This window comes from Corvus kubaryi, unplaced genomic scaffold (assembly GCF_017639235.1).
Source record: "Corvus kubaryi isolate FWS band 111438036 unplaced genomic scaffold, C.kubaryi_AGA036_p1.0 37398, whole genome shotgun sequence".
In the NCBI taxonomy this organism is placed as follows: domain Eukaryota; kingdom Metazoa; phylum Chordata; class Aves; order Passeriformes; family Corvidae; genus Corvus; species Corvus kubaryi.
Genome location: NW_024581137.1, coordinates 18,449,575 through 18,462,969, shown reverse-complemented (window position 1 = coordinate 18,462,969; position 13,395 = coordinate 18,449,575). Strand labels below are relative to the sequence as shown.

The 13,395-nt window shown below is 39.7% G+C and overlaps 1 protein-coding gene across 5 annotated transcripts in view; it reads left to right on the top strand.

The window, feature by feature from the left end:
* RBMS3 (RNA binding motif single stranded interacting protein 3) overlaps positions 1-13,395 on the top strand; it is a 710,181-nt gene that overhangs the window by 618,110 nt on the left and 78,676 nt on the right. For all 5 annotated transcript variants that reach the window (XM_042042917.1, XM_042042918.1, XM_042042919.1 and 2 more), the window contains 2 exons: positions 31-137; positions 11,950-11,996. In XM_042042917.1, coding sequence (XP_041898851.1) covers positions 31-137; positions 11,950-11,996 — 154 coding nt within the window. The remainder of the gene's footprint in view (positions 1-30; positions 138-11,949; positions 11,997-13,395) is intronic.

Genomic DNA, 13,395 nt, shown 5'->3' with positions numbered 1-13,395 from the left:
TAATATAGACTGGATTTCTTGTCTTCACAGCCCCCACTGAGCCTTTGCTGTGCAAATTTGCTGATGGAGGGCAAAAGAAGCGCCAGAATCAAAGCAAATACACACAGAATGGAAGGCCGTGGCCCAGAGAAGGAGAGGTAAGTGCCACGTAGCAATTATTTTCCTGGGGTTTCGCAGAAGTCAGCGACAGACCTGGAGGTCTACCTTTCAGGCTGTGAAGAAATCAGATTGCAGAAAAAATGCAATAGGTTTGTACAGAAAAAGCTATGTAAGCAGTGGGGAGACGGAGGTTTATGATAATGTGCAGAGTGTAAAGTTGCAGGAAAGGAGAATTTCCGAGCTTGCTGTGGAGCTGTGCAAAGCCTGGTCCCACTGTGAGTGCTCTGCAGGCGGACCTGAGCCGAGGATTCTCTTCCTGGTGAGCCATCAGCAACCGAGGTGTACCTTTTAAAAACCAAATCAATTTACACTGAAGCAACTCAACAATGTTATTTTCTCCATCTAGTTCCTGGTGGTAGAAGATCCTTAGGGAATGTGAGACCTGTTCTGAAAGAGAGAGATGTACTTACGCATCCAGATGTAGGGTCCATGTAGAAGTTTTCTGCAAGCTTATCTGAGCTGAGCTCCTTGTTCTGTTCAAGACAAAGCAGTTTACAGTAGGCTCAGCTGCATCATGTATACAGAGTTTTAAAATAAAGTAATCTAATGGTTGCCCTCTGCTCTGCTGCAAGTAGTCTGTTACTGGAGTTTCTTCTCTGTGTCCTTTTATGTGAAGTGACTCAAAATTTGGGTGAAATAAGAAAGGCATTTTTTTGACTCTTCAAGAGTTTGTTTACTGTTTATGAATTTTGTTATCGAGAAAAGACTTGAATAAATAAGGGAGATTTGATCATAGTGCCTTCTTATGCATCCTGATAGCTATGAAGGCTGAAGGACTTGCAAGTATTTCTATCCTAAACAGTTATCCTTTGTGTTTGTGATTGAGATTTCAAGGAAAAAAAGTATGTTGTGCAATTGTGCTCCTCTAGAATACAAGTTGGGAGGTGGCGGATCTCTTTTTTGGGGGGGATGTTGGTATGTTTACTTCAATTTTACAAGGCAAACTAAAAAAAAAAAAGAAAATTATTTGGTGTTTCTGAGTTACATGTTCTGAGAGTATTTCTGCTTTTTTGTAACTACTTGATATTTTTAGCTGATACTTTTCAGGCCATTAGTTTATGACATATATACTCCAGCACTATTGGTGAGCTCCTAAAACAAACAGAGAGTCCTTTTGAACCTGTAGAAATTTCTCCCACCATCCCATGGTTGTTCTACACTGTTCCAACAGCAACGGTCCATTTTTATCTCGGTGGGCTGAAAACCCCAGTGTGGTAGACACATTTGCCAAAGGACATTGCAGAAGTCTCCAAAGGCTCACTGCAGTCTCTTATGCTGCATGTCTGAAAAAATGGAGCTGTCTTCTCAGGAGCCATTATGGTTTGTCATATTAGGGATCTACTGAAGAGCAAGTGCCCAAGAAGTACTTCAAGCAATAGACTCAGGTCAGCATACACAGAGCTTGCAAAACAAAGGTCTATGTATAGGAGACAATAATAAACCCTCAATAAGGTCAACAATCCATATTTTAAAGATGTCTAAATCCCTGTTTAAAAAGTAAATACCATCATAGCTATTATCTCGACTGTTTTTTACTTCCTTCAGTTCAAATCAATAAAAAAAGAGAATATAAAGTTAAAGCCAGCAAGCCACCATTATGCCTGTGGCCTCAGGGCATCAGCTTATTGCATCTTGTGTAGTTCATTTGCTGCTAGTGGAGTAGTGCCTGTTAAGCCCAGTGATATCCTGGTGACCTAGAGGCAGGGTGTGGCTGGTGTGTTTGTAGTATCAACACTTAAGAACTGATTTTCAGCGCTGGAAGATGTCATTCCTTGTTGTTGATCACAGTCAACTACAGAGCTGTTGTCATGGTATAAAGTGCAAACATGAAAAGATTGTAGAGATACAAACTCAGAGATATTTCAGGTTAGATTTTCTCAGATTTTCTCTGTTTACTAGCATCTGCTTAATTAGCTTGCTGCACTTTGGATATTTACTACTCAGAGCATAAAAGACAAGAATGCTTGTTCTCTTTTAGGGTCCCTCATTTACTGAATTTCTTCCCTACTGTTAATTTTCTTATTTCCAATGTAAAATCTTTCTTTATAATTACTTTTATATTGTATATGCAAAAGGGGTTTTCTGACTCTTTGTCCTTTAACAGTCTTGTTCTAAAAACGATCTACCATTCAGTTGTTCTTTACGTAGCAGCACTTGAGTAACCTTCCTACAGTTATTCCTGTCAGTTTTAATGTCTTCTAATTCCTTTTTAAAAGAGCAGGCAGTGAGTAGTGAAAAGTAACTGATATATGACAAGTGTTGTAGTTCTGATGACAAATGGGATCTGGAAATATTCCCTACACCTCTGCTTTTTCTTGGTTTCTTCCCCAAAGAAAAGTATTGAAACAGCATCCAAGAGATTCCTCCCTTAGTATTTCCACCCTGGCCAAATCCTGTGGTATCTAGACCAAGATGTATTTTGGCTATTGTTCAGATAAGCCTTTGCATTGTTGAATACTTTCATGAAGGGCATTTCTAAAACATCTGAGGTTTAACCAGCATTAGCACTGAGCGTGCATGAGGATTATTTCTCAGAAAGGCAGATCCCAGAGAAATGACGCCAACAGTTCTGTCACTGGCCTCAAACTTGAGTGTGCAAAGTAGAGACAAACAGCTGTGCCCAGTACTCTGCTGCAGGGAGGGAATGGAAGGAGATTTAGTGGGGACGAGCAGGTTTGCTGCAGTGTTACCTCTCTGGTCATGCTGTTCTCAGAGGTTTTTCTCTCTTTTATGAAGAGCTTCTATGGAATTTTATAAGACAGGATTTCTTTTTTTTTTATAAAGTTGTCAGATCATGCTGCACAATACAATAGAAAATCTTATTCCTGTCATACATCTTTGTAGTTTCCTTCTTGACCATATAGAAATACTTTCATTGGCTGTTAAATTGACATCCCTTTTAAAGTCAAGTCTTTAGGAATATATTGAATTTCTCTAGGGCTTTTTGGGAGGTCTGGGAGGGTGGGTTTGGTGTTTGGTTGCTTGGCCATCTGTAACCAGTGAAGAATGCCAGATCTTGAATAGTGCTTTCTTGTCCTTATACTTACACTCTTGTTTGGAAATGTTCAGCAGATTTACTGAGACATTTAACTGAGTGTTTGTGATGGTTGACCAGTTCTGGACTACAGAGCCGAGTGCTTATATTAGTGATGGCTTTGTATAAGGCTGTCAAATTAGGCATCTAATAGACAGGTGCAATAAATGTACAGTGAAACCTGCAAGTGTTGGAAATATTTGCAGTAAAATTCTGACAATTTCTGCACTAAGTTCAGTAATTACTTTTTTGGGCTAGTTTCTCCTCACACTGTTTTAATTAGGCATTCTGTTGTGAAACTTAACCTGACAAGATTGAATTGAAATAGTGATAGAGCATAATCATATTCAAATTCTGTCTATAAAATATTTGATTCAGTTTACCTCTAAATTGCAACTGACAAGTCTAGAGGTGGGTGATATAACTCCCCCAAAATGTTTTAGTCAAAAATGTACCCAGGGAATCAAGTGTAGTCACAAAATGAGATCAGATTGGATTAAAAATTGCAACATGAATTTTGCAACATAATCTTCTATTGCAGATTTAATGAAACTTTGTTTTGCTTATTCAGAAATAATGTCTTTTGGTACATGTATTTAAGACCAGGTTTATTTGAAAATTACCTGGTAGACAGGGAGAAATCGTCCTGAAGTTTATTACTGTTTACAGTTTTAGAAACTGTAGCTTTTCTACATCTGGTCAGCCCAAAGTGATTAAGATTTTTTTTATAGTCACAGTATTTTGAACTCTTTGATATTTCTTTTGCAAGTTTCTGTAAAATTTGGGCTATTGAAATAGTTGCATTGTCTTATAAGGGAATATCACCCTTACAGTATTGGTGCATGCATCACAACAGTGAGATGCACCATTGAATGCAATCCCCTTGTCATTGAATTTGGTCTGATGTCTATAATGATATTCAATAATTGTCACTAATAATACTTATATTGATTGCTTTTTGTGCTTCTGTAATCTGAGTTACATTTTTTATTTCTAAAGAGCCAAGAGGTTACCCTCCTTTCCTTCCCTTTCTTCTCTTCCTCCTTACCCCTTTCTCCTTTGTTTTCTTTCAAGCTCAGTTCATGGAATACCTAAAGAATTAAACATGTTTTTAATTCTTTCTTAAAAAAATAAAATGACCTGGTAGTTGGGGAATGTTGCTTTTGTAACTGTCTTTTTATCCACTAATCATTACAACTTTGCCTAATGCAAACAGTAATTTAGAGAGAAAAACATGCAGTAGGTAATTTGAGACACACAGCAATTTTTTTGTAAAGTCAGTACCAGTGAAGGGCTGAAGCAGTTGATCTTGGTGCCAATGGTCCCTTCTTTACCAGCAGATGCATTTGGAAATGATTAGTAGTTCTGTGCCAGGCCTATTTTTAGCTCAGACATGGATTGTTTTTATGCTTCCAAGGAGATAGGTACTACTTAGTTGTGTTCCATAATCCCGAGTGTCTAGGACAGATGTATTTTATACCTGGACAAGTAACATTTGCTTGCTGTGAAAGGCAATTCCCAGTTCTGTCCAGACAAGCAGTAGTACCCTCATATGTAAACCATCCACAAAGACATTTACTATATATATTTAGTATGCCTGTAAGTTAAACACTGGCACTTTGCATGCTTGTTTTCAACAAAAGCTTAGTTTAGCAAAGAGAGGTGTTGAACCTGAAGAAAGCCCAAGCAGAGGGAGAAAGAGAAGGGCAAAAGATAATTGACCAGTAATTGAAAATATCTGGAATAATGACACAAGGTGCTGTCACTGTGGGCAATATTTTGAAAAGATGCCTCAGTGGCACAAATACCAAAGACTAATTTGGATTTTGAGCTTATAAAGTACTTAGAAATATTTTAAACCAATCACTGTCACTGCAATCAGGATTTTAAAAGGCCCATGGTATAGTTAAAACAGAATCAGCAGTGTACCTGTTCTTAGAGATTAGTTTTCTTTGTTTTCATTTTGGCTTCAAATTTCCTTCTCTGGTGAAAAATGTCATGCCATTTGCCCTGGAGATTTTCCTGTAGCTGGGTTTTCCTCCAAATTCTGCTGCTATAACAGTGTTTTCTTAGACAGAATAAACAAATGTTGGAGACAGGGAAAGGACATACCTTTTTCTGCTGTATCCTCAACAGATACCAGGAGTGCTGCAAGCCAACTCACTGTAGCACACACATCTAGTGTGCAGATGTAATAAACAGCTGACATAACACTGGATCACACTGATGGCAAAATGGGTGTGCCAGATCCCCAAGAGCAGATGGTTCATAGACCTGAAGATGACAAGGTTAAATGTATGGGCTGGCTGTGGAAAGAGAAATATTGTATTATATTATATTATATTATTTCTCTTTTGTTGGTTTTTATTTTTCTTTTCAATTTTTGTAGACTTCAGCACTTACATTTTAACTAACCAGATAAACTGAAGTGGGAAGAAAGTGACTCAATCCCAAGAACAGAAGCTGTGTATGTCAGACTTTCATTCCAGTTCTGTGGGACAAAAGGGTTTCTTGTCATTCATTTGGATATCTGAACTTGTTATTGTGTTTATCAGTGCAGCCTCTGACGTTCTGAGATTCATGAATCACTTCCCAAGTTTAACATCAATATTATATATTTTTCTCTCCACAACCACTGTTTTCCTCAGAATCTGCAGCTGCTTAAGGAGCACACATCACTGGGAAATGCTCCATTTCTTTCATATGCGTCTCTATATCTAAGAGGTGTCACATTTGCATTCTAGATTTCTCCTTCTCTAAAAAGCAAAGATGGGGGTTTATTCACAATTAAATTCAGAAGCCTTTCTAATAATGTTGAATATTTCTGACAGAACTGCTAAATAATCAAAGAAAGGAATTCTGCCAAGTTAACTTTACTGGTGACTGAGCTTGTTTTATTAAATCAGTATTTCCCATTAATCTCATTTGGGTTGATGATTTCTTTCCCCTACTCTCTCTTCTTCCATCAAAGCATTTCAATAAGGGTATCTGCTGTCAGGGCACAAGAGATCCTTGTGTTGTGGCGCCTGGCAGATATTAGCAATGGAAACAAAACAAGTACAGGAATCTGAGTGTCGAAATTTCAATTGATTCCACTGTAGTAGCCAAGAGCATGTCCTGGGATGGCAGTCCTCCAGTGGGAAAGGGTGAAGGTATGAGTCAGTGGAGATGGAGAAGACAAACATATCTTTTAGTCTAACTCCCACATCAGTTCACCACAGAAGTCCCTTAAGTCCAAGCGTACAACCTTACCTTTCCAAATCTCAGCTTAAGCAGGAGAAATCCAGGGGGAAAACTCCCCACTCCATGGATTTCACCCCTGTTTAATTTGTAGGCCTCTCCAATTTTTTCCAATGGGACTGTGGTCTCCTGCGCAGTATGAGATCCTGCAATGGCAGCAGCCTTGCCTTGCAGAGGTGCTCCAGCACTGGGCAGAGGCTGGCCAGGGCAGGTTTGAGGAGATAATGTGGAAGTTTCACCTCTGAGGAGGAGGTGTAGCACATCTCTGTAGCAGGTCGGTATTATGGTGAACTTTTGCATGCAGTGTCGTAAAGGCGTGTACACGGAGAGTAGATGGTGATATGATGGTGAAGTTGTTCATGAAAGCAGCTTCCCAGCAGCACAGAAGATGCTGGGCTGCACAGAAGATGCACAGAAGAAATTGGTCATTTATAGGTGTTCATGTTTTCTGGAAGACAGATACTGCACTGATAAGTGTTCTTGTGAGACATCACGGGGGTTGGGTAGAGAAATAATAAACCCACTTTATTTCACATGATGTTGAAGATCTGCTCATTTATGTTCAAATCATAACAAAGAGAGGGGGGAAAAAAATAACCAAACCAGAAGCAGAACACCTTGTCTTTGCCCATGGAAAAATTGTCACAGTAAAGTGTTGAACAAAAGGCCTTCAAACTTCTAGGGAAACCCTTGCTTTCCAGAGGCTTTTTGATATTTTCTGCACTTCATTGAATGAAAGAGCTTAAATTTAAAGACAGGTGCAGACTGAATCTCTTGGTTTTAGTATCTCTTTCACCGATGTCAAGAGTTAGAAAACTGTAGCAAAAAATAGCAAAAACCTTAATTCCTTCCTCATGTCCTTAAGTTCAGACACTTTGGTAAAAATAAGAGATAAGTAATCTTTTAAAAAAATCAATATTTTAACAAACTGGGTTAATTTCTATGTCACCTGACTTTCTGAACAGACCAGTAGTTATTAAGAATGATCTTTATTTCCATTATGTGACTGAAAGCAGCTATCACTTTTTTTGATTACTTTAAGCAATTGCATATTGAAATGCTGAGGTGCAGAATTTTCACAGAATCACAGACTGTGTTGATTTGGAAGGGACCCATAAGGATCACCGAGTCCAACCCCTGACCCAGGAGTCACACCATGTGCCTGAGAGCATTGTCCAAATGTTTCTTGAACTCTGTCAGGCTTTGTGCTGTGACCACTTCCCTGGGGAGTCTGTTCAGTGCCTGACCACTCTCTGGGTGAAAAACCTTTTTCTAATGTTTAACCTAAACCTCCCTGACTCAGCTTCAGGCCGTTCCCTTGGGTCCTATCCTAGAGAGAAGAGATCAGTGCCTGTCCCTCCTCTCCCCCTCATAAGGAAGTTGCAGACTGCAATGAGGTCTCCTCTCAGTCTCCCCTTCTCCAGACTGAACAGACCAAGTGACCTCAGCCACTCTCCATCCAGCTTGCCCTCAAGGCCCTTCACCTTCACTAACACCTCAATATCTTTCTTATATTTTGGAGCCCAAAACTGCCCCCAGCACTCGAGGTGAGGCCACCCCAGTGCAGAGCAGAGTGGGACAATCCCCTTCCTTGCCTGGCTGGTGATGCTGTGCCTGATGCCCTCCAGGACAGGGTTGGCCCTCCTGGCTGCCAGGGCACTGCTGGCTCAGATTCAGCTTGCCATCAGAACCCCCAGGTCCCTTTCCACAGAACTGCTTTCCAGCATCTCATTCCCTAGTCTGTCCATACATCCAGGGCCACCCCATCCCATGTGCAGAATCCAGCACTTTCCCTTGTTTAACTTGATATGGTTGGTGATTACCAAGTTTTCTGAATTGTCACAGTCTCTCTTCAGGGCCTCTCTGCCTTCAATGGAGTCAACAGCTCTTCCTAGTTTTGCATCGTGTGTTTTCATTCCATAGCTGAGTCTATGTCCATTATCTGGCTGAGTGGCATGAAAATTGTGTGGTTCAGTTGTTACTTAATAGAAGATTTTTCTGACAAATACTTTGCTAAAGAAGCATTCCATCATCAGTGCCACTCCCTCAGGTGCCATTTTATCAGGAGATGTCACTGCGAGAAGAAAGAATAAGCCCCTCTCCTTCTACTGAAACAGGAGCAAACCAGTGAATGAAAAGGCCTGGAAGAAAACAGTCTCTCAGCACGGCAGAGGGCTGCTATAGAGGCATCAATCTTGGTATAGTTCAGCCTGTTTTAAGCCCTATGATGGCTATATTCAGTTCTGATTTTGACAGAATAGCTAGACCTCTCTCACATGGGAGTCTTGAGGCCAACCCTAATATTCTGCATTTGGTATTTTTGGAATTCCTGTTTGTCTGCTGTGGAGGAAAGTTCAGACAATTTTCCAGTAAGTTATTATTGCTCATCAGTTTTTATTCCTGATGAATGAGGATGCTTCAGACCATAAATCTTTGACTGGTCCAGGCTAAGTGTTGCCACTCCTGGGCTTCCAGCCAGCATAATTTTGTACAGAGGAATTGTACAACTTGATGAGAAAGAAGTAAATAGTCCTGTGTTAGCAGCTATTTGAAATAGCAGCTGTTTAAGGCTCTGCAGCAATGGGGGATATTAGCAATATTACTGGGGCCAACTGTAGGTGGTTACCATATGCACATATTGCCACATGCTGTGTCCTATTTGTCTAATGTGAAACTTTTCATTTACTGGTAAATGTGGTGGTGATATTTATAGTGGTCACTGCTGAAGTACTTGAACAGATTCTGGTAATCTGTCTCCATGCAGTATGGATATGGAACGTGGATAAGGAGGAGATGAGTGTCTAGCCTTTCAAATTTTGTACTCTTCAGACACACAGCTGGGTCCCCCGTTCTTAATACCAGTGCAGAGAACTGAGTTTGTGCAGTTTGTCTGCATGGACCCACACACAGGTCTGGGGTGTGATGGGGTTGGAGGGTGAGATGAGTGTCCATGCCATGGCCATGTGCTCAAATATCCATGAGAAAAGGAACTGAAAGGAACACAAACGTCTGTTTGCAGGTCTCACGTGAACAGCAAGCATCATTAGGGCTGCAGTGAAAGAGCTGCTGCAGGTTGTCATTTCTGCACCTTCATTCTTACTTATGTCAAAGAAACCAAAATAGTACCAGTTTTTTATTTCCACTTTTCCTCCCAGACCTACCTCCCTTATTGCCATTTTGTCTCCAGGTCACTAATGCAAGCTGTGGGATATAGTGAACTCTGATCCAGAAACTCTAAGGGTGACTAGATCTAGAAACTCCTTAATTTAGAAAGCTTGGCTCTGTCCTTTCCAAAGAATTTTTTTTTTTCCCCTCAGACTTGAGTAGATGTGTGATGAGGTGATAAAATGTAAACACCTAGATTTATAGGGAATATCTTAAGTTATTTTAGCCAGTATTTTTTTTTAAATTGTTAGAATTAATTTTTTTGTCCCTCTAGGGCTTGTACATACTATTTGTCTTCGCCAGTGCAGGAATACAAAAAGAGAGCAGTAACAAATTTTACAGATGTTGAAAAGAGAAACAAAAACAAGACAACATGTTTCCTCAAAAATGTATTGCAGACAAAAAGTTTATGATATTGAAGTTTTCTTTTTTCTTTTGTTTTGAAATTTATACATTTCCATTAGTAATTAATGCAACCTTACTAAACAATATAATATGCTGAACGTGTATAAGACATAAGAATATTAAACCAAGTAAAGTAACGGATGATGATTTTCTACATCAAAAGTAGTGGTTTAGGTCACCATAAATTCAGCTCTCTGACATTTTAAACTTGCAGAAATAGCCATTTTATCTTTCTTTGTATGAAATCAATACTTCTTTTAAAAATAGCCACATGCACTTGGACTTAGTCTCCTGAATGATTATTTGCTTGGGAGAGACTACATATTTTATTAAAACAGTGGCATTTTCATAAAGCAAAACATTTGCCCTAGCATCTGCTTAAAAGAATAACAAGAAAAATACACAAATTTAATAAGGACACGAACCTTTTTTTTGGCGACATAAGGTAGCAGGAAGCCTGGCCTTTCAGATCAGAAACTATTTTTGGCCTCTGGAAACCTGGACCATCTCCTCCTAGAGCAGTTTGCAGCTGCTGGGCTAACCCGGCTCTTCCAGGACTGCTGCCTGCTACTCTGCCTGCTCGTCACCAGTGCATTTACCCTGGCTGCTCACCTGCCTGCCTGGGAACCAGCCAAGCCCAAACACTTTCCTGACCTGTCTGCGCAGCCATCTGGAATGGGGCAGATGCCATTATTCAAAAGTACTTTGGTAGATGGCTTTAGGGGCATGAAAAGCTCCCAGCAGGAGCACAGACCATGCCACGTGGTTGGTAAAGCATCTGTCCTTGAAGAAAATGCTGCCTGTCTCAGGCAGCAAGCATAGGATGTGTATGAAAAATGAAGAGAAATACAGTGCCTTGGGGGTGGGATGGTGCCATGGCAGTTTTTCAGCTGCTCCCACAGGGAGAGCACCACCTTGAGCAATAGGGTTCCTCTCCCCTATGCTTGTAACCCTGCACAAAGGACAACTTCTTCCAATCTCTTACATTGGTAGTGTCTTACATTGGAAAGCATTTCACAAAGGGAGGGATGAAAATCGATAAGGAAGGGAAAAAGTCAAAGCAAATGCATGTCTTTAAGTAAATGCTGGGGGAAAAAAAGGTCTTTCCTGCATGACCCTGGCTGCTATCTTGGAGCATAAGGTGGAGTGCTAAATTCTGTCTCCAGCCCTGCTCTCTCACTGCCTTTTCTGTGGTACCTGTGGATATGTCTGCTAATGGTGGCAGTGATGACAGTTGTTAACTGGACAATGTTTTAACACTGCCAAATCCTTTTGCACAGGTCACGGTCTGCCTGGTGGTAAATGGCAGTTGAAAAGCTCTGTGTAACACATTAACAAATTTTTCTGCTGTCCAGACCTCTGAAGTATTTTAAAAGCCTCGTTTGAAAGCTCAAGCTTTTCTGCTCCACAGCCCTTTTTTTGTTTCTTGTCTCATGGTAATGAATTAACTCTAAGTATGAGTTACACCCCAGGGAAATGGTTGGCGAGGTCATGCGGGTGTGACCTTTGTAGGAAAGATGAGACTCCTTCCTGTGAAGCTCTCATGAAGTTGGCTTTGGAATATTTACCAACCACCTATCTCACAGGTAACAGCAGGATTTGGGCCTGTCTTGTTATAGTGAGTAATCAGCTGTAAAGGCATTGATTGGAGTTATTAATTGATACTGGAGCAACAAAAACACCATTTGCCCTAAATGTTATGGAAAGATGACAGCCAACAGACTGAACAGATCTGTTTCTCAGTGATCTCTCACGCAGGGGAGGTACCCAATCTGTCCATGCTGCTTTGGGCCGTCAGAGAATTTAGATTTCTATTTAAGTTGCATTCAGTTTTTATTCATATTGGCTTAGAATATGTTTCATGTCTTTCTTTTTTTTTTTTTTTTTTTTCTCTCTTTTCCTGCAGTAATAGTAAAAATCTGTTTTTCTTCCCTAACTATATGCAGGCTGGCATGGCTTTGACTTACGATCCAACAGCTGCTATACAGAATGGGTAAGGAATGCATGTTTTCTTACATCTTTTTAAAAATTATTTTGAATGTCATCTTCTGTTTTCTCTTTCTGTGGTGAAACTTTTTGAAAAGCAAATCCACTCAGTCATATTTTGTCTGAAGTGTATAATGCCATATTGTCAAGTTCTTCTTTTACTTTTCCTTTTCTTTTTATGCCTTCTTGTTTGCAGTATCCATTTGAACGGGAAGTTGTTTTTCCTAATAATTTCCATCACTATTTGGCAAATGTCAGTAGATGTCTTTTTAATCTCTCTTTGTCATGAAGTGGGAACCAGTAAAGTTTCCCTTTACTGACTTGGCTTTTGTTAAAATAGCCATTGAAGATTCCAACGTATTTTGGATAACAGAGCTGTTACTTCATCTGGGGTTCTTTCTGTAGGCTGGCTGGCTTCCATGGCATTGTCTGAATAAAAATGCCAGATAGGGAGAAAGCCTTAAATTAGTGTTTAAGCAGATGGGATTTAAGGGTAAAATGCAACACTCTTCTTTATTTCTCAGCTACCATTTGCTGACACAAGGAATTGCAATTTTATCTCAAGTTGTGCAGTGAAATTACATCAACATATTATTTACCTGCATTATTACATTTCCAATTATTTCATAAGCTAGAAAAAGATATCCTTGAAATTTAGCTCTCTTTTCAGCTAGGTTAACAACAATTTGAAGAGAGGCAGAGAGTTCAGCCCTGAACTCTTCAACAGTCACTCTTTGATCAGAGAGATGTATGATATGATTATCAAATTCCATGCACACTCCCACCTGTGTTCTCCAGCTGAAGGGGAGAATTTATTGATATAGATAAGGATGGGTTTATTTGTTAAATATTTGTTAGGTCACTGCTAGCTGAAGCATTTAGGAAAACACCCTAACATTCCTAGTAGTTTAAAAAAAAAAAAAATCAATAGTAATAGTCAGTCTGTTTTGTCTAATTTCCCTTTAAATGCAGTAATTTTGTAGGACTCGTGATATTCCTGTGTTGTGGAGGAAGAGGCCAAACACAGAAGAATAGAGAGTTTGTTTGTAGTTGTGATTTCAGAATCCTCTGCTTCTGTCTCCCTGTTCTGACCTCCAAATGAGTCATTCTTCTCTATTGTCATGCTTCTCAGCTGGTAAAACATTATAGTCCATAAATAAAAACATCACTGGTTCATAATCCACCAGTGTTTCATGTGGACAACTAGCTCTTTTTTTCATATAAATTCCTGCATGTCGGTTGTGTGAATGTTATGGAAACTGTAGCTTGAAGGATCCTTTGAGACTAATACAATTTTAATTCAAGAATAATTTTTCTTGAAGTTATGAATCTTATCTCAGAATCAGACGTTATTTATATCAAAGAGTACTCATGGTGTTCAGGGTGCTCAGGTGGTTTGGTCACTC